Source organism: Copadichromis virginalis, linkage group LG18 (assembly GCF_057382275.1).
Source record: "Copadichromis virginalis isolate Kocher_CV1m ecotype Utaka linkage group LG18, C_Virginalis_male_GT1.1, whole genome shotgun sequence".
Lineage (NCBI taxonomy): Eukaryota > Metazoa > Chordata > Actinopteri > Cichliformes > Cichlidae > Copadichromis > Copadichromis virginalis.
This window is the reverse complement of record NC_140635.1, coordinates 18,556,179-18,578,128: the sequence shown is the minus strand read 5'-3', so window position 1 is coordinate 18,578,128 and position 21,950 is coordinate 18,556,179. Positions and strand designations below refer to the sequence as shown.

The window sequence follows — 21,950 nt, the reverse complement described above, 5'->3', positions numbered from 1 at the left end:
GGGTTTGCAGTTTTGTGAGCTAATAAAGCGTATATAACGGTGCGCCTCTGTGAGGTTTGCGCCTTTACGCACGGAGCTGGATTATAATTACTGCTTTTATCCGGCCGTGCCTCAGGCACATCTGTGATCTGTTAAGGACAGTAACTTGAGCAATACTTGAGCTGCAGGAGGCGGCTATATTTTGATGATGTTATTTTGATGTACTTTGGATTTGATGAATCTCTGCTGATCCATCGCTAAATTTGTCTTTTCACGTGTTCCAGCCGTTTGCAGTTTCACAAATGAAAGGTACACACGCCAAATTATGTATTGTCACTGCATTCATATTAAAATAATAATTAATGAATAGTTTATGGACATTAATTATTTTTATTTTATTTTCGAATAACCTGATGTAAACCTTAAACGTTACACACTGTAGGTTTTTGTAGCACAACTGCCATCTAGCGTCAGACTGTTGTGCTTGACATGAACAGTAAACATCAGGATTGCATGAACACAACCACTATTATTATTGAGATTGTTTTAATTGCACATATTAAGGTTCGCAGAGAAAAGTAGAGCAGTTCTGCAGTGTTGTTCACGGGTCTGTTGGAGATGTATTTTCCTGATACACCTTATTTATTGACCCTGATTTCATCTATTGATTTAGACCTGTCGGTCACTATCTGATTTTCGTTGCTGAAGCAGAATGGATGCATGAAAAATGGGAGTGCTGATGATACTGGCAGCTTATACAGGCATGTAAATACACAGGTCCTCCAAATATTTTACGATGCTGAAAAGAATTACACAGCCATGCATTTTGTTATTGTTTTATTAGTCCCCTCTGACACAAGCTTATGAAAGACATAATTCCATATATGTATATGAAACAGCTTTTTTTTTCAGTTGAAGAACATTACATGTGTATAATTAATCTTACATTTATAATATAAATCATTGTCAATGTTTTAATGTGACAAAATTCAGGGTCTCTCTCTAGATTTATTCCATGTTACTGTTTAAGTTCCTTATTTACACATCAAATGTCATCATTTGTTTGAAATCTATCTACTTTACATCCAGATGTTTAATCAAAACATGTACTAATTATACCAATTGCTTGTTTTTCTTCTATGAGCTTTTTAAAACTTAAATAGTGAAATACTTCAAAATAGTAAAAAAAAAGTATTGAATATTTTTTTAATTTTCAAATGAAATAATGAAAAATGTAAATAATCAGATGAATATAATGAGATAAAAAGTACACTTGCCTGTGTAGGGTGGTAAGTATAAAGAGCTATGAAACTGCAATACCTCACATTATGGAATTACAGTAAATGTACCTGGTTCCATTCCATCACTGGTGGTCTGTGGAGCTATATAGTAATTAGTCCAATGTGCTAAAAGCTCCCCTGTGTTGACATGGCTCTTTCTACCTGGGCCCGTCTGCTCTGAGCAGTTAGTGTAAGAGCTACTTTAAGGTAATGTGTGAAAACCATCTACTTATTGCATTGAAAGACTAAAATATTTGATGTGAAGTTCTACAAAAACATCACAGTTTTGGATACATTTTTCATAAGACACAATCAGAAGGTCTGAAATTTCGCACATGCAATATGTGAGAACAGTTAACAGAAAAGTTTCTAAAATCTGTTTACAGATGGGGTTGTTAAATGAAGACATTGCATTCCACTCTAGCATACCGGCACCACTGGATATAACCGTGGCCGTGGTCTACTCTGTTTTTGGTGAGTTAAATCTAGTTTACAATACTATCAATGAGTTTTCTCTGAGTTCTGCTCAAGCTGAAATGAATAGCAGCATGAAGCAAGGCATCCTGCAGCGAAGCCTTGCAAGTACACTTTTATTTTTAACTGTGTTACTGTGTGTTATGCATTCCACTTCCACCTATATATACCCACACCCACTGTGTACTCATCCATCTGCATTTACTGTTTGTATCACAGATGTCATACATGGTGTGTGTGTTTTTTATATATATATAGAACCAGTGATTTTGTCAGTATTAATGAAGATACTCTACATTTAATATTTTACAGAATCATCAGCAATTCTATGTATTTGTATATGTTGCTAGGTAAATATGATAAAGCAGTATCCAGTGTTATGCCTGTAAGACAGTAGAAGTGTGAGTTTCTTATTATTCTGTAGATCCATAATACTTTGAAAGTTATATATACACTTTGTGGCCACTACTGTTCATGTGCATGTTCGTGCATGTAGACATGATGAAGATGAAGATGAACGGCTGAAATTCAGACCAACCATCAGAATGAGGAAGAAAGTTGTTTTAAATGGTTTTGAATATCACATGGTTGTTGGTGCTGGACAGGCTAGTCTGAGTATTTCACAAACTGCTGATCTACTGGGACACAACCCACACAACCACCTCTATGGTTTATGGAGAATACACGGCATGTTGAACCTTGAAGCAGATGGGCTACAGAAGCAGAAGACCGCACCGTCACTCCTGTCAGCTAAGAACAGGAACACTGCCTGATCTGATAAGTCTTGCTTTCCGCTGCAACATTCAGATGGCATGGATGGGTCACAATTTAGCATAAAGAACATGAAAGCATGGATCCATCCTGGCTTGTATTAGATACTGGAGGTGGTGTAATGGGGTGGGAGATTTTGTTCTTGGGCCTCTCAGTACCAACTGGCCATCGTTTAAACTTCACAGCCTACCTGAGTATTGTTGCCGACCATGTCCATCCCGTTATGAGCACATTTCCTGATGGCTGCTTTCAGGCGGATAAACTGCCATGTCAGAAAGCTCAGATCATGTCAAACTGGTTTCTTGGACATGATCTGAGCTTTCTGTACTGAAATATCCTCCAATGCGATCAAACTAGTAGAGCACCTTTGGGATGTGATTGAATGGGAGGTTTGAGCACATCATGCTGGTGCTTCGTTGTAGTACACTTTATCTAGTACACTTTGTGTTGTGTTTGTATTAATGCACTTTATGTATTTACTTTATTATGTGGCTTTATGTTTTTTGGACAGATATAAAAGTCATATCTAATGTATTCTAGGCAAAAAGCATATTATCCAGTATGTTTGTCTTGTTTTAAACGGACAGCGAATTTGATGAAGCAATTTCTGAAAAGTCAAAACAAAATCCCTCCCATTGTCACCATCAAATCAGTATTTTATTCACATTCAGGGTTTTTGTTCTGGTTTATTTTTGCAGGAGTATGTTCACTATTTGGCAACAGCACACTGTTGTACATCTCTTACAAGAAAAAGAACGTCCTGAAACCCGCTGAGTACTTCATCATCAACCTTGCTGTTAGCGACTTGGGCCTGACTCTGTCCCTCTACCCCATGGCGATAACTTCAAGTTTCTACCACAGGTACAAAACTTGGCGCCTACTCCTTCTCAATCATTGATCTTTGAGCTATATCTTTGCTTTGAGCTGTCCTCTTTCTCACGCCCTCCCACACAGGTGGCTGTATGGGAAAACGGTGTGCTCCGTATACGCATTTTGTGGCATGTTGTTTGGCATCTGCAGTCTGACCACTCTAACCCTGCTAAGCATGGTGTGCTTTGTGAAAGTATGTTATCCGCTCTACGGTAAGTCTTCAAAGAGGCTGTTTTTGCTCAGTGAAATGACACGGGATTAACTACCCTATCCCCAAGTGGCTGAGTGTTGATTTATCTGTGGAAGGAAATGAGCCCTCTGTAAAGCACTGCACATTAGCTTTTCTTTGTTAAGTGACAAGTCAAAGGGCTGTGCTCAATAAGTACTGCTTGTGATGTTGGTTAACACTGTGCAGCTGGGTTTTCTATTTGGTCCCCATCCCAAAAAAGTGCATTTCTTTCAGTGCCTTAAAAAAAAGTGCTGGGACAAAAGTAATTTTAAAGTATGAGCCTACAAATAGAGATATTCACATTAATTGCTTTAAAATTGTAATATTTAACCTTGCATATTTAAATAAGTGCTTATTTTATTTTCAGCACTGACAGACATAATATCTGCGTAGTATATAAGGCTGACGTAACATCACTCGTCATTTGATGAACTTAGATTGCTTTAGAGGGCTCATCTTTTGTCTTCTGCTGCAGCTTAATGAGGCCTCGAGTCACCTAACCTCTTTATGTTCTACCTGAGCTCCTGTGGAAATTAGCAGTCTGTATAATTACCCAATGTACTTTTACTACTCCAGTGAAACTGGTACAGCCTACTTATCACCAAACTAAAATAAAAAAAAAAAGACCTGTAAAATGCTGTGGATATGCACAGAACCTTCTCTGGGGACTGAGCTCTCTCTGAAAAATGTTTAACCATTTTCACTTCTTAAGAAACAGGCCATTGCCAATGAATGAGAATAGGCATAATTAGCCTCCTGGAAGGAGAACTGGCATTCCTGTGAGGCGCTCTTTCAGCAGACTGGCTTACAAGCCTGTGTAGAGATTGCAAAAATTTGAACTTCTTCAGGTTGCCTTATGTTATCTTTTAACAGTAGTCCAATCACTGTCTGTCAGTTGCAGAATGCAAAGGAATGCAACATAATAAAAACACCTTTCTTGGAAGTCCAAAAAAGCCATTGGGAAAAGCTAAACACTTGTGAATTCAGATGCAGTTCTTCAGCACTATGCTGTATATTAACTAGATTATGGAGTATAAGCATCTTAGAGCACACAGAGTATTTTTCACATGGTAAAGCATCATTTACCATACCATCATTTAAAGTATAAAAATGCACTGATCCACAAATGCAGTTGTGTGTCATAAAGAATAACTCACATTCACATCATAAAATATTAACACAGTCTGTTTTTACAGGAAACAGGTTTAACTCTGTTCATGGCCGTCTGCTTATTGCCTGTGCTTGGGTCTACGCCCTGCTGTTTGCATGCTCCCCACTGGCCCACTGGGGGGAGTATGGACCAGAGCCTTACGGCACTGCCTGTTGCATTGACTGGCGCCTGTCCAATCAACTCAGCACAGCACGATCTTATACTGTGGCACTGTTCATCTTCTGCTACATCCTTCCATGCTGTGCTATCTTAGCATCTTACACAGGAATCCTGGTCGCAGTGCATGCATCTCGCAGAACTATGGAGCAACATGCATTGAGGCCGACTCACATGAGCAGCATCCAGATAGTTATTGTTAAGGTGGGTTAAGGTAAACTTCACTTAAACACTTCTGTGGACTGCTTTACCATGTTCTCCCCATAATGTGTGTTTATGTGTTTAAATATGTTATACTGAATGATTATACAGTGCTCGCCAATCACTAAGTAATAAGTAAAAAATTAAAGATGTAGTCAATTTATTCATACCTGCAGTTTTTTTTCACCTGCACTTTCAATTTTAAATTAAAGTGCAGGAAGACAAAAAAACGTGCATAGTGTGATCACCCAGTTATTGGTGGAAAGGCCAGGGTTTATGGGTAGCTTATAAAAACACTGCCTTAGAGAGAAGAGTCCTGTTTAGAGTTCCTCGCCTCGATTTATTGTAGAAATTGACAGTGACCTCAATATATCTCCCTCATGATGCAGTTTCTCATTAAGAGAGAAGTTCTGGTTTCACTGTGATGGATACTGCTGCCTTTGCTGATTAATCATCATATTCTCTTCTCTGTAAGAACATCTGAGATTCATTTTTTTTTTTTTTTAAAAACTCATCATGAGGAGTGAGAAGAATGCTTTTTAAATCTTTGTGGCCTCTGCATGTTCTCTTTTAAATACAAACTGTTCATATGGGGGTATAGTGGTAGATCTCCTCACCCAGCTTTTTTCTTTAAATTTGTTTTTTGTTTTTCTTCCACCACAGTCTAGAGAGAATGGCAGGGGGTGTCAAAAGCACAAAATTAAATACAGGGAAGGCCAGCAGTGATTGCACAGGCTCACAAAAACACATGGAAGAAAATCTCAAAATGTAAAAGTGTGTCTTCATTTTCTTCCAAGGACACCATTATTCAAATTTGTCTTTACAACAAATAGCCGTTTGTTTCCAGTGCTGTGAAATAGTATTTGCTCCTCATGATTTTGTAGGTTTTTGTAAGTATTTGTCATACTTAGTGTCATGAAACCAGCTGTGTGCAGGCAGGAGAGAACCCAGAAGCAGACTCACGGAAATGGGACGTAACTCAAAAAACAGCTTTATTTACAGAAAGGGGAAGTAAACAATACAAAACTAAACCATATTTTACTGTTGTTACTGTCTTCCTTTTCTGACATGCTGGGTTACTCTTATGCAGTAATACGACTCAAACCTTCAAGAAAGCTTAGCTTTTGTCTCATCAGCCCACAGTCCAGTTTTCCTTAAAGTCTTGGGGACCAACGAGATGTTTGTTGGCAAATATGAGACGAGTCTTTGTGTTCTTTTTGGTCAGTAGTGGTTTTAAACTTGGAACTATCCCATTGATGCCATTTTTGCCCAGTCTCTTTCTAATTGTTAAATCATGAACTTTGTAACCCTTTCAGGATCTTTTAGCCTGCTTCACTCTGTCACACATATTATATTTAAGTGATACAACCTGTATTTAAGTGATTTCTTCATCCAGTATTCTGACATAAGGTAATGTTTTTCAGATAGTTGGGAAAGTTGACAAGTGTTACAGTTGTGTTTTTTTTTTTATTAATTGGATTTGGTGAAAAGAAATGTTGAATTACACTTTCTGTGTTCTTTCTCCTGCTAGCTGAGTGTGGCTGTCTGCATTGGTTTCTTTGCGGCATGGAGTCCATATGCTGTCGTATCCATGTGGGCTGCCTTCGGACACATCGAAAACATTCCTCCCATGGCATTTGCCATGCCAGCCATGTTTGCAAAGTCCTCCACCATCTACAACCCGATCATCTACCTGATGCTAAGACCAAACTTCCGCAGGATGGTATGCAGCGATCTGGGTGCACTATGCCAGGTCTCTATGAAGGGCTGCATCTGCAGCCAGTGCCAAGTAAAGTGCTGCTTAAAGCCAAAGATCAGGGTCAGACTTCGTGCAGTCCACAGACAGACCATTCACTTTGCTTCATCCAACTCTGCTGCTCAACCACCAATAGTGACATTAAAGGGTCAGAGCTGTGAGAAGGGCAAGGATGTGTTTGAGTGCTTCAAACACAGCCCTCAAATATTTGGTGTCACTAAGCCAGCTGCCAGTAGAGAGTTATCACAAGATCGAGACATTCCAGTTCCTCTAACGCACGTGCAGAACGCAAAAAGTGAGTGCCGAAAAGAGAAATCCCTTATAGCCACCTCATGGGGGAAAAGAACTTTAGAAACGAATAATTTCTGTATCAATCTGGAGATGGTTCAAAGGCATGCAAAAGTGGCCTGGCCCTGATATTTGTTTAGATTTGTGAGCTTATTCACAAACTGTATCGATATTTTCAGGCATTAATGATACATACCTGAAGTGTTTGAGCAACAACCATGTCATATATTTATTTATTTATTTATGCTTCTTTAACTTCTCTTCCTATTCATGAAAAATGTGCCAAGTTGCATGGCTCGGATGACTTTCTTGGGGGGATTCCACCAACTGAAATAACTTCCCAGGGAAATTTATCAGATACTTTGAAGGTATTCACTTTTTAGGTGTTGCTCTGGGTTTCAGTGCAGCTAAATATGTAAAATACATTAAAATATTCCTCCACCTCAAACACTCTTCCAAGCACTGATGGAAAAAACACGCCTACATTTCGATTCCACATTGGCTAGGTCAGACGAGTGGAGTCTCTCTGTAAATGTTCAAAATCATCATTAATTCATTTCTACTTTCTAGGCTTTACATATCTAGGATTTGTTGTTCATATTTGACTATTCTTCTGGCTAACAGTGCCCTCCAGTTAAAGGTGAAATTATGCACTCTAAGAGAAGTGCTATGCAAATAGCTGCCAGCCTTTTACTATTAAAATATTAGTCATTTGTTCCAGGTAGAAGAAAAACTTTAGTTTGACCTTTGGAGATTCAGCATGTATGACACACCCAACTTATTACTTTAGCATGTTTGGGAGGCATTTATTATATTATACTACGTATCATTATCCCATAGCAATATTGAGTTAAGCTATTTATAATCATGGCTTTGTGTATAAAAGGTATTTTGTGATTTGCAAGGTAATCGTTTTTCCTTTGATTATTTATCACAGCAGCACACCCCTGTGTATAGATAGAAACTGAGAGTCAGCACTTCCTTTACTGTAACATTACAAACAGTGTTTACACTGACCACTTGCAGGTACTGTAATAGTGGATGGTGCTTTGTGAATTATCTATGTATGTGATCTAGAAAATGAAATATTTGTGCATAATACTGTTTTTAAGTTATTATACAGTCTAACTCAATAACACAAACTTCAAATCAGTCTGAGTAGAGAATACTCAATACTCAATATTTTATGCAACAATATTTTTTTTTACTTGTATATACTCATGAGCCACTTCATTCGGTGTATATGTATTCAACTGCTCTGTCATGCAAATACCCAATAAGCCAGTCACATGGCAGCTATTCAATACATGGTCAAGTCAACGTGCTGAAGTTTAAACTGAGCTTGAGAATAGGAGAGACAGGTGATTTTATTTGGTTTACAGAGTACGGTCTGAAAAAGAGAAAGTATCCAGTGAGCTGCAGTCGTTTGGGTGAGAATGCCTTGTCAGAGGAAAATAGCTGGTCTGCTATGAGCTGACATTATGGCAACAGTGACTTCTTGTTAAAACCAAGGTATGCAGAAGAGCATCTCTGAACACTGAAGCAGATGGCCTTATCATACTGTGTGTCACTCCAGCTAAGAACAGGAAACAGGCTACAATTCACACAGGCTCACCTAAATTAAAAAATGCATCCATTTATGAGCACAGTGAACCCATCTCCTGATGCACCATGTTAAAAAGCCCAGATCATCTCAAGCTGGTTTCTTGAACATGACAGTGAATTCACTGTATTCAAATGACCTCCGTAATCACCAGATCCCAATCCAGTAGAGCACCTTTGGGATGTGGTTGAATCTTTTCTGTAAAGGTAATGTGAATCTGAATCTGGACAGTTACTCAGGACCAAACAGACCATTTACATAAAGCTTTGTTTTTAGATTCATGGCTGATGTTCCTTTACATGAGGTCATCCAAGGACTCTACAACAACTTCATCTAAATAAAATATTGTTGTTGGGTTTTTTTGCTCCCTCCCATGTTTTTCCTTTTATGTCCTGTGTACATAAGTACATAATCAGATAGTCTACAGACCCAGAGAGCACTATTTAAACATCATCAAATCTGAAACTAAATCTGCATTTGTATGTAATATAAGTATCTATATGTGCCTTTGTAGCTCAGAGTGTTATCACTAAACCATCAACTTCAAGGACTGATGTTCTTTATCTAATAAACTCCCCATAGAAAAAAATTCTGATTTGCAAAAGTACACTAGCACCATGTCGGTAATTCATTAAAAAGTCCATCAAAACACGAGTTTGAATTTCTTTTGGCTTTTTATAGTCTGGATTGCTCAGTTCACTCAGAGATCACTCAGCTCCAATGATTTGTCTCACAATTTTTTATTGTTAAAAAAATGACCTGTGTCTCACATCTCACCATGTATCCTGGCAGTTTGCCATATAACTGGCATTGATATTGGGTATGACGGAAAAATAAACACACACTGGGGGCGATCGTGGCTCAAGAGTTGGCAGTTCGTCTTGTAATCAGAAGGTTGCTGGTTTGAGCCCCGGCTCCGACAGTCTCGGTCGTTGTGTCCTTGGGCAAGACACTTCACCCGTTGCCTACTGGTGGTGGTCAGAGGGCCCAGTGGCGCTAATGTCCGGCAGCCTTGCCTCTGTCAGTGCGCCCCAGGGTGGCTGTGGCTACAGTGTAGCTTGCCATCACCAGTGTGTGAATGTGTGTGTGAATGATTGGATATGTAAAGCGCTTTGGGGTCCTTAGGGACTAGTAAAGCGCTATACAAATACAGGCCATTTACACAATATTTACTTGGAAGGAAAATGTGTTTTTCGGTGACATAAAGTATTGTGCAAAAGTCTCAAGCCACCTGTCAATTCTTTACATTTTGCTAGAAACAAGAGAACAGTGTAGAGCGATTTACTGAAACGTGCAAACATGGAAATACAGTATAGGAGGCAAAAACAGAGTTTATACAATTCTAATGATCTTAAAACCATGACTGAGATAGATTGCTGTAAACATCTGTAAACATCTCACTTGGTACATATTGATTTGAGCCACAAATTTTAAATTTGGTTACCCACTGATTTTCAACCCAGTTCTTGTGTTTCTTGTGTCATACCTCAGCCTTTTCTCCCCATTCATCTGGTGTAAATGCATATTTTTTAGGCGTGCCACAGTGTTTGTCCTCCATTTATTTAGTTTGCTCATATTTTTTTAAGGACAGACGCCACATCATACTGAGATGTAAGTTTTCAGCTAACTGCTCTTTGGAAATCCCCTTGTTGGTGCAAAAAGCTATTTTATGCCTGTCTAACTGCTTTATCTTTGGTCTTTTTCACAGACCCAGCTAAAATGTGAAAAACAAGAATTTGTTTTTGTTGCAAGTAAAAAAAAAGCACATGTGCCTAAAGATACAACTAAAAATAGTTTCTTTCCTAGGGTGTCTGTTATGTGTAGACACAACACTTGCTCGTCCCTTGTGTTAGGTGCATTTCTTTTGCTTGAATTATTCATTCTGTAGAGTCAGGTGACTTAAAAAACAAGAAAAACATTCCTCTGAAAGTGGTCGGCTACAATGACCGAACTGAAAATGAGTGAAAAACAGCCCATGGCAAAAGAAACACATAATAAGACTTTCAGAAAGCCTGGAGAGCTACAGCTCAGGACAAATCTTTTCACGCACAATATGAAGAGTGGCTCAAGAATATTGCACAGTACTGCACTGGAGAACGACACACTTAGAAATTAAAGCCTTTTGCTGTTTTAAAACATATGATATAGTGACCGCTCGGGACTAGTTATCAGTAACTAACTTCATAAACATATTTGTCAGAGGATAACAGCTGTAATGAATATGATGAAGACTCTGCTAGACTAAAAAAATCATTCAAAGTTTGAAAAAAAGGAGGGTTTTTTCATACATGGAGTTCTTTTGTAATGCTGAAATGTAGTTTGCATGAAGACGAAGAAAAGACATTTGACATGCAGACCCTCAATACTGTCTCTAACTATACACACACACACACACACTCTGTCTTTGGCAAGACGCTATAATTCTGACGGAGAGAAAGTAACGTTTCAATCCAAAATGCTTATTATGTTTGAATGAATCACTTCATTAACATTAAAAGAATTGAATCACCAACTCACGCGTACTTTTGCTTTACCGTCATCAGATTAATGGTAGCAGTTTGGCTTACTCGTGACAGCAAACGTTTTCATTTGTATGTCATTGTTCCTTATGACGTTTTGCTGATGATGTTTTCAGCTTGTCACAGGCTCATTGGCCTTACCTGTTCTGTGATTGTAGTCATTATGTTTGTGTTGGACTGGAATAAACGTGTGCCACACACCATTTGACAGTCCCTGTACATGAATTCATTATTCTGTTAATGTGCACAAACCCACTGGCTTCTTCATACCAACCAAAACCCAACAACCTCGAAACAGTTCATATTCAAATTTAAACCTTAGCCTGAAATGAATATTTAGAGACTTGTCACCATATAGAGCAATACAAAAATCCACAATTTCATGTTAATATCTTCTTAGCAGGCGAAGCTATATCACAAAGGCATTCAATTTCATCGAAACAGTGTTTAGTAACTTGTCAAAGACTATTTCCTAAGAAAGTTTAAAGAAAACTTAATGACAGTTTTCTTTGCTCACAGAAAACTGACATTAAGCTCTATGTTTATCATTTTTGAAAAGCAGAGAAATGTATTTCAGATGAGGTGATAAGTTTTCAGTGTGTCCACCTCTACTAAAATGATCCTTCAGGCTCAGAGCCATGAGCAGAGTTTATAATTGCGGCCACCGTAGATGATAAATCAATCAGAGAACATGAGACACGTCAGTTGCTGTAAGGTTTATCCCAGTGAGGAAGACGAATTGCAGATGTCTAGTATTTTCTGGATGACATCTACCTTTATGTTTCCGTCTAGAGCTCGGCAAAGCTTCCCAACTGTACACCCAATACAGCCCTCCTTCATTTTCCAGCGCTCCAGCATCTGGTGCACCATTTCTGGCAGGCCATCACGATAGCAATCATGCTCTATGGTCTCTATATCCACATTGGTCAGACCCAAACGCCGCGCACAGCGCTTCCACTTGGTCCCAATGTTTTCTCTCAGCACGTCCAGGTGCTCCTCCATCACAGCATGGTCCTCTAACGGAAACACAAGATAAATATATTACAGAGGTGCCAGCAGCAACAGAATATGCTGCATCCAGCGAAAGAAAGTAAAGTTTTATGAGGAAGGAAATGCAATATGTTTGTTAGAACTCAAGGAAACACAAAATGCGTTTTGGTGAATACAGTACTGTGCAAAAGTCTTGAGCCACCACTCTTTTATTTGTATCTTGCTTCCAAGGAGCCAGGAGTCATTTTTAAAAAGTGGTCTTGATCAATAGTTCTCCAGGCTTTCTGACAGTCTTTCAAAGTTTTTCTTTGGACACTGGCTGCTTTTTTCACAGATTTTCATTGCATTCCTTGTACCTGACCGTTGTCAGAGGAATCTTTTTTCTTTAAATGAACCAGTGCTGTGTCTCCACAAAGCTTATTTCAAATTGTATTTCTAGGTTCTTTGTTACTAGCAGTCTGTTCCAAAAACACATCATTTGTTCACATTTTCTCCAGTCGAATTGATGAAAAATGCCAACAAACAGTATTTTTGCACAAAAAGATGTTTCCTAAAGACCTATTCTCTAAAACGTTGGCATATCTTGGCATTAAGGTTAGTTTAATTTAAGATATATTAGAGATAGAGATATATTAGAGCCATTCTCAATGAAGGAAAACCAGGAGACGAGGCTGAGGTATTCCAAATTACACAAGAACTTACTGGAAACCAGTGACAACACTCATATGGAGTGATGAATTCAAATGTTAAAGTTTTAATTCAGATTTTGATCTGCCATTCAATACCATCTGGAAAGCAACATCTTAATTTGCAACAGCCTGAATTTTCAGCATGACAATGCATTACTGCAGTATAGGCCTACCTGGATAGAAAAACACTGTCATGGATTGAGGCAGTGTGGGATCATCTTGAGAACAGAAGAAAAGGCAGCAAACATCCAAAGAAGAGCTTTGAATGTACTTCGAGAACCCTGGAGAACTACTCCTCAAGACTACTGAAAGAGCTCAGTCAGAAGAATAAAGATGGTAATACCAAATACTGACCTTGTACAAACTCTATTATTGCCTTATATACTGGATTTCCTTTGATGTTTGCACATTTCAATAAATTTCTGCACCTATTTACCATTTTTTTCTAGCAAACCATGAAGCAATGAAGAGTGGTTGAAGACTTTTGCACAACACTGTAACACTATATGCAAAAATATTTCATTGCTCACAGAAAAACTTAGAAGGGCAAATTAAAGCTTATGGGTTTCTAATGGTCATATGTGACTAGGGATGGGTATCGTTTAGGTTTTATCCGATACCGGTGCCAAATCGGTACTTTTGAAACGGTGCCGGTGCTCAAACCGGTGCTTAAAGAATGGAGAACACAAAATTGGTCCAAAAACCTCTCATGTTCAGCTGTTTTTTGTAAAAAGATAACAATGTTAGCCTTTTCTGCAGCTATGGGGCATATATGGTATCACTCTTGGCTGGAAGCAGTGCTTAAACAATGGAAAAAACACAAACTTTGTCCTAAACCTCTCATGTTTAACTGTTTTCCACTTTTTCTTTGGTCATTTTAGCCTTTTTGGCCAGGGTGAAGGGAGCATCTGCCATCAAACAAGAAGACAGCCGCATGTAGCTATGATGATGTTTGCTAGTTCACCTTACCTGCATTAATGTAATAACGTGGTTAGCCTACTCAACGTAAATTAGCTACTCACGCAGAGAAGAACTGCTGCTGCTGCCACCATCATCCGTCATCATTTCTGCTACACTGGCAGGGCTAGGGGCCAGGACTCTCCTCTTCGTGTTTTTGGGGGATGTTGCATAACAGGCAACCCACCCGCAGTAGATGTGCTCGGTGTGAGGTCTCGCAGCAAGCTATCAAATACGGCGCATTTCTGGGCTTTTAAAAAAAACGCTATGCGTCGCCAGGTGTTTCATCGGATTCGAGGTGTTACCTCCTTTGACAGTATCACAGTATCAGCTTAAAGCACTTGTTGCAGGCTGCTGAGTTTGCATATTTTGCTATGAAGTACAGCCAGACTTTTGACCGCTTCGCCTTGGACATTTTTAATCTGTAGCTCTGCTCTAACAGAACGTACGTACCTGGCCCCGCCTACTATCCTCGGAAACGTAAAATGATTGGCTAGAATCTAAAGTGTATCACAGCTCAGGAAAAAAAAGCACCGAAATAAAGCACCGAAATGTGCGCTGCTTTTCGGTCTGGTTACTACCGTTTATGTCAGATGGCACCGGACACCGGTACCCATCCCTATATGTGACCAAACTATCTCCGGGGTTTGGAAAGATGAGCCAATAAAAATAAAAATCACAACAACGTGTTCAACTACAGCTCTAGTAAATTAAAAGTGCATTTGTGATCTTCAGGCATGAAAAGTTCATAAACAGACAGAAATGTTATGTTTTACCATATTTCTGAATGCCTTCTTTGATGGGAGAGTTAGTTGAGCTGTTAGCAGATACAGATGACAAGCTAAGAGAGGGGTCATAACCTCTGATGCTCATTGTGTTGTTGCTTCCAATCTGAATCCCGCTGGCATTCTGAATGTAAAGGGGTCCTGGTCAGAAAACAAAAACAAACACACGTAAACACAACTGATCCAAAAACAAGGAGATAACACAAAAAGCTGGAGACACCCCTCAGGGATTAGATTCAGAATTTCTTCAAACACTTATGTTTTAATAGTACCCTGATCGTGCATCTGGCAACTCTTTGAAGTGGTCAAAAGATGTCCAGAGGTGAGGTCAGGGGCAGACGTATCAGACACTGGGTAAGTTGGCCAGGACTGCTGCCGGTCGAAGTGGGAGTGGGGATGTTGCTGGTTAAACGCTGACAGAGAGGGTGTGCTCGAAGATATAGGTAAGGGGAATGGAGTAGGTGTGGAAGAGGTCTCAAAGGCACCTGCAGAGGGACGATACCAAGGCTCTTCCTGGTTTGCGGGCCGCAACGGCTCAGCTTTTGTCCAGGAGAGTACAGAAGATTTTTCTTGTTCTGGTTGCCGTGCAGAGTGATCCGAAATGCTGACGTTGCTTCGCAGGAAAGGATTTGCGGTATGGAAGGAGTTGCCAGCATCGGAGTGGTTCTCACAGTTATAACTGCCGTGTTTGTGGTACTGAAGCTCCCGATCCAGCTTCTCCTGCAACTCTGAAGGGCTGTTACTTGCCTTAGCATCTGTCTGAAGATGCCCTGGACATTGTTCATATTGGTTGCCGTGCAGATCCTCGATACTGGCTTCAACTGGCACGGACACACTTCTGTCTGAACTTATCAACGGAGCGGGGCAATCTACAAGTTGAGGAGAGACAGTAAAACAATAAAGCTGCTCAAAGGTTTTCAGGATTTCTAAACAGCATTAAATGTAGCACAGAATGCAAAGGAGGGGATCAGAAAATATACAATGCGTTTTTTTTCTGACGACCGGGTTTACGGAGCACACTCACCTCCTGAAAAACTTTCAGGGCTCACTGATAAAGACTTCATCTTCTCAACAAGATCATCTGGGCCTTCGTATGAATTCTGCAATATTAAATAAATAAATTTTAAAAAACTAAAATTTTAATAACACTGTCATTAGGAAGATATGTTACACTATATATATAATGTTTGTTTTTATTAAAATACTGCTTAATGTCTGTGATTATTTAAAAAAAAAGATCACATATAGAAAATATTTATTCAACCTTCAGGTGAAGTAAATCTTCCTCTACAAGCGGTTCAAGGTTTTCCATGTAGAAAGGATGGAAGATGTTGTAGGCCTCTGCGAGACATTAAATAAGAGGAAAGAAAACTGACTCAACAAAACTCAACAAACAAAAGTGTTGCATTCACTTTATACACTCACTGGCCATTTTATTAGATACATCTGTTCGACTGCTCGTGAACACCAACAAGCAACTCGATGCATTTAGATGTGTAGACATGGTCAAAATGACCTGAAGTTCAAACTGAGGATGATTTAAGTGACTTTAAATCTAGTGTGTTTGTTGGTGCCAAAGTCTGTTTATTCCAGAAACTGCTGATCTACGGGAATTTTCATACACGACCAACTCTAAGATTTACATATGAACATGATCTAAACAAAGAGAAAATATTGTTATTGTATTGTATACTATTGATACTAGACCTCAGAGGACAATGGACAGACTGCTTTGAGCTGACAGGAAGGCAACAATTACTCAACAGCAAGATTAATTCACATAACCACTCATTACAGAAGAGCATCTTATCTGAATGCGCAACAAGTCGAGTCTTGTGGCAGATGTGTTAGAGCAGCATAAGACCACAGACTGAGTTCACTGCACTCAAACTGCCAGATCTCAGTCAGACAGAGCATTTGTTGGATGTGGTGGAACAGGAGATTTGCATCTTGGATGTGCTGCTGACAAATCTGCAGCAACTGTGTGATCCTATCGTGTTGATATGGACCAAAATTTCTGGGAAATGTACCTAATGAGTGTACGTGGTTTCATCAATGAGTGCGATTTTGCTTATAATTCACAAATACAAAAAGGAAACCTTTAAAAGTCGGCCGTTCCTCAGGATTGCGATCCCAGCATCTTTTCATGAGCTGAATTATTTCAGAAGGTGTGTCTTCTGGAATAAGATCCTCTGCCGGTCGGTCACCGTTACGAACACACTGGCTGATTTGGTCTTCACTCCTGGCATCTGGGCATAAAAAGATGCTTTCTTTAAATGCTGTATGCAGTGGATATGCTACATCTGGTAATCTTTGGCAAACTTTGGCATGTCATGATATCACAGCTCACTTGCATATGGCTCTTCCCCTGTGAGAATGACCCACACCACGATGGCAAAACTGTACACGTCAGACTTCTCAGTGGAGGGATTATGAATACTCTCCAGGTGCTCCGGGGCCATGTAGCTCAGTGTGCCAGCTCCTCTCACACCAGTCGATCGCCCCATACGGCTCTTCCTGCGAGATTCCTCCTTGGTGAGTTTACTCCACGTCTGGCAGGTGGCCAGACCAAGATCTGCAATCTGCAAGAAATCCTTCACCATGACTGTGAATGCCAGCAGACAGAATCCTACATGTGTCATGACCCAGAGAGTGTAATGTACCTTGATGTGAAAATCCTTGTCCACTAAGATGTTTTCTGGCTTGATGTCCTTGTGTATGATACTCTTTTCTGTGAGGTACATCATTCCCTCCAAAATCTCTAGAATGATTCTTCCCTTGATAGATATCGGCACACTGACCTGAAGAACACAGAGATTATAGTGTAATAATGCTCCAGTTCATGATAAACTGACAAAAGTGGAACTCTTTAAGGCGACACGCTATCGATGAAAACCACAAAAGCTGTGTTTGTTACAGGTATTTATTGATTTAAGCCTACTAACGGTCTCCAGCATGTCCAGAAGGTTGCCTCTGGGGATGAGTTCCATGACAAGAGAGCAATCTCGATCCTCCATAATCACACCCAGCAACTTGACCACTCGCTCATGGTTCAGGCTCGCCATGATCTTTCCCTCCTCCAGTAGCGATTTTTTACTCTCCCTGGAAAGTTTGTTAAATGTAATAAGAGAAAGCTTTTGCATAGGAAAACTGACAATGCGAGCATATTCTTACCGACTTCAATAACCCAATTCTGACATCTAAGCATGTGTGGGTGTGCAGAAACAGATAAGTAAGAAATATAGTCTTTAATTCTGTGTTTCTGTTACCATTTATAATCATACAGACAAGCCAGAGCAGTGATTCTGTTTCTAGTGCTACAGAAATACATTTATCATCTTATACTGATAGGGATTAAGATAAAGACAACATTTTTTTAAATTATGTTAAACATTTTTTTGGTATTTGGTGGAGCTGATTGAAAGTACTGAGGCAAGACTTTGGATTGGCACGTGCCTCACAGCGCATCTGAGATACAAACAATAAGCTGACAAGTAAAAATATAAGCAACAATTTTTATAATCACTGTTAATATTTTGTATTTATAAATACATAAATACAATTATAAATTCATTTTGTATTTATTTACATGCAGACTGTTATGGGGACAACGCACTACATTTGAAATTTTGTCTCAAAAAATAAAAAGTGAACAGATATTCTTCACAATTTAAAAAAAACAAACTAAATAGTCAATAATTAATAGAATAATTAATTCATGGGAAAGAACCGTTTTGTTTTTGTACAGTCCAGGCATGTCTCACAAGAAATCTTATGGCCTTGGATCTAGTAGCTAATTTAGTCTGTGTTCTTAGTGCTAGACTGAGTATTATCCCTAACTTTAAAACTTTACCCTTTATAGGAACGAGTTTTCTTTAAATTCGTGTATATCCGGATATAAAAACTGATTTTGGACTTCTTCGGCATTGAGCTGAATCAACCTGTCTCCATTTCCTTGTTCAAAAGGGAAGTGGTAGTGTCCAAGGTAGTGTCCCTTTTCACAGCACACTACCTTGGTATAGACAACCGTAATAACGAGTACATTCATTTACATACGTGTGTATTCATCTGTGTTATTATACTTTCTGCACGCTCTAAAAGTGTCTCGCTTGGTTGCGTGGAAAACTTCGCAGGACACATGATTCAAGTTATCGTTGGACGAAGGGGAATACCCTTGGGTAGCACATGCAGTAACATATTACAACAACTACAACAACTTACTCGTTGCGCAGACGTCCAGTGTACATAGTCTTTAACACCACCTGGCCCAGCGTCACATGATAACATAGGTAAACTTCTCCAAATCCTCCGTAATCCAGGGGTTCTTTTATAATGAGATCCGTCGACCTCATGTGAAGTGAGGACTCCGGCGCGGTGGCCATCCCTGGGAAGAATTCACAGTGTCACATCGGAAAAAACAAAAAACCTACAGCTCAAACAAAGCCGTGACAAAGCGCACAGGACACAGTTTAATTAGTGAATCGGCTAATCAACATCCGTAACAATCACAACACTGTGACAGAGGTCAGCTAACAACACAGGCTATCCCAAAGTGTCGGCATCTTTAACTGACTTACTTCCATAATTAAATGAATTACTCGGGAAACAAAACTGTAGGGGGAACACATCCATTCACTTCCAGTATCAAACAAAACAGTTACCGAAAATGTGCTGGAAAGGTCCAAGTAAAGCAGTTTATTTCTATTTCCGGGATTTCCTCGACGACCTACTTCAAAAGTGAAAAGCGCAAGATAAAAAGAAAAAAAAAACTACAAGCAGGCTTATAAATCGATGACAGAAACAATCCAGGGGTGCTAGTAGATTCAACTATGTACTGTCGGAGATGCCTTTAACACAAAGCAGAAATACGGGATAAGATTATTAATCTTTGTGTGCGTTTGTCTTGTCTTATCTGTTGTGTTCACATTGTTTTTTCTCTTTCTCTTTCTTGCAACACTGCAATTTTTGCCGATCGCTGTAAATCGTTGAGTGTCACGTTGGTGCCACCTAGTGGTGAAACTCTTTGAAGGAGAGGCCTGTTCATATTTCATGATGGTGACACTGATGAATCGCTCTAGCTGGATCTAAACGGCAGTTGTCATAGGAGGGAAAAACAACGTTCTCATCGAATTAAAAAATTAAGGTGTAAGCTAAGCTAAGTTAAGATGAGGACTTTGACGTTTTATTTTATTTTTTTTAATAATAACAAAAACCCCCAAAAGACAAGTTAATATGATGGAGTAATTAAAATGAAGCACTGACCGAAAAAAAAAACAAGTTCATTGATAAATTGAATATTTATGCGAAACTAGAGCGGGAAACCACCTGAATTGTAGCCACTGACAATGTGGGCGATGTACTACAAGTAGGCCTACATTTTGGGCAGCCTATCTGTGAACGCCCACACTATAAATTCCTCCTTTTGCACACCAAAGCCACATCAAAGCAGTATCATATTTACCTGGCTCATATTGTCTCCATTTTATTGCCTTGCAAGTTTTTTTCTTCAACTTTTTTCTGTTAATTACATTTATTGGTGGTAATTGACACTTGAGGAGAAATGGAGTGCTCTTACCAACAATTAAAAGACAAAAACAAACTGGTGAGTGAAATGACTGAATTCAAGCTTAAATTCCACCTACTTATGACTGCTTGGAGATTCACATAGATGACCTTGTTTAGTGGCACAGTATCGGGCAGCGTTCTCATTCAGTTTTGGCAGTTTACAAATGAGTTTAGGTCCAATAGTGTGTTGACTCTGTCTATAAACTCAACTTACTTTATGGCAAAACTACAAGAAGTGATAAAAATATCTGATGTTGTCTCCTGCCCAGTTTTCTTGTGAATCCAAGTAACATTTTAGATTGATTGATTACTATTAGAGTACATTCACCAGTGTGCAGAGCTCTTAAAAGCAATAAAACTAGGGGAAAAGTATACATACCCTCATGCATAAACCGGATGGGTGGACTGATAACCAGCTCGCATTACTCTGTGTAGTAAGTGCATCACATCTCTGTCGCAGATGCTTTCCTCCCATTCAAGCTGTAGAGTAGAGGCTGGCAGTCACAAGCTGCCCCACATAGCAAAACAACACATTACCAGGAAGTTAAGTGAACTGGTGTCTGCGGTGTAAATGTGCTGTCAATGTTGGGCAGTGGGTAGCAGCACTTCCTGTTGATGTCTTTATCACAGTAATTATCAGTAGAGATCTGACATATGCCATCATTTCTCTGTAATAGCAGCACTGTAGAGTCCCGAGCCTGTCGTTGGTTTCTCAGTGCCTCCTTCAGCAGTCACACTCTATTTCTGTTCAGACTGGTTAACTGCCAGAATGCATCTAGTTGATTGTGTCTGCAGCATAGATTAAAGTTTTTTTCTAACCAAACGTGCCTTCATATGTTGTTTGAAAAATCATTTGGATAAGCGCGATTTCTGGAAGAGCCTTTTCAAAGGTGTCACAATAAAAGTTGTGTTGTTGGTGGAGAGGGCATCCACGCTGGCTGGTCTGTAGGGGAAATCAGTAATATTTACTGATTTTTTAAATAAATAAATCAGTAAATATTTTATAATTCACTTTGTTGCAAACAGTGGTTTTCGCTGTGTTTTCAATTTATTTTAGTTACTTCAACCTGTTAGATAAAAGGAATAAAGTCAAGGTTCTCTTGGTTGAGGGTGATAAGTCACATTCTATACTCAGCTTGCAGATTCTGTTTCCTGTTTGTCCTGCTTAAAAGCCTTTCCACAGGTGCCATCATTCTGCTGGTGGTGGTGATGGCATCCAAACTGGGTCGTCTGTATGGAACAGAACAAACAACCTGTGGATACTTTGTGTTTTGCTTTGTTAGAAACCGCGATCTTCAGTGTTATTGCACTGTGTTGTTATAATGACATCAAAGGAAATAAAGACAAGTATTTTGTGAGGTTTTGGTTGAAGGTGAGAAGATCCATTCCTGTCTGTCCTGGCTCTATCTATCTATCTATCTATCTATCTATCTATCTATCTATCTATCTATCTATCTATCTATCTATCTATCTATCTATCTATCTATCTATCTATCTATCTATCTATCTATCTATCTTTACATGCAAAATGATCAATATTGATTAAATTACTGAGCTTTTCGTTGATTTCGATAATTATAGTTTTATGTGGGGCTGTTTAACTCCTCCACACACATCTACTACAGGTCTGCAACGCCCTTTGCGTTAGGAAACTACAGCTCCCAGCA

General features: G+C 39.3%; 2 protein-coding genes across 3 annotated transcripts; one reads left to right on the top strand and one right to left on the bottom strand.

The window, feature by feature from the left end:
* The first annotated feature begins 1,645 nt into the window (after nucleotides 1-1,645).
* On the top strand, nucleotides 1,646-7,361 carry opn7a (opsin 7, group member a). Its single transcript, XM_085439151.1, has 5 exons — nucleotides 1,646-1,733; nucleotides 3,203-3,365; nucleotides 3,459-3,586; nucleotides 4,800-5,134; nucleotides 6,663-7,361. The coding sequence occupies exons 1-5, from the start codon at nucleotides 1,646-1,648 to the stop codon at nucleotides 7,302-7,304; spliced, it is 1,356 nt and encodes a 451-aa protein (XP_085295277.1). The 3' UTR covers nucleotides 7,305-7,361.
* A 2,138-nt stretch (nucleotides 7,362-9,499) lies between these two features.
* ripk1l (receptor (TNFRSF)-interacting serine-threonine kinase 1, like) lies at nucleotides 9,500-19,630 on the bottom strand. 2 transcript variants are annotated; one of them, XM_085439087.1, is made up of 11 exons: nucleotides 19,380-19,630; nucleotides 18,940-19,102; nucleotides 17,664-17,820; nucleotides 17,382-17,519; nucleotides 17,069-17,300; nucleotides 16,818-16,967; nucleotides 15,983-16,059; nucleotides 15,743-15,818; nucleotides 14,991-15,587; nucleotides 14,710-14,859; nucleotides 9,500-12,313 (listed from the first exon to the last, which is right to left on the bottom strand). In XM_085439087.1, exons 2-11 carry the CDS (start codon nucleotides 19,098-19,100, stop codon nucleotides 12,015-12,017), a joined length of 2,037 nt encoding a protein of 678 aa, XP_085295213.1. In that variant the 5' UTR covers nucleotides 19,101-19,102; nucleotides 19,380-19,630; the 3' UTR covers nucleotides 9,500-12,014. The 2 variants fall into 2 exon arrangements, with proteins under 2 accessions (XP_085295213.1, XP_085295212.1); XM_085439086.1 differs by lacking the exon at nucleotides 19,380-19,630 and adding an exon at nucleotides 19,296-19,361.
* Nucleotides 19,631-21,950: the final 2,320 nt, after the last annotated feature.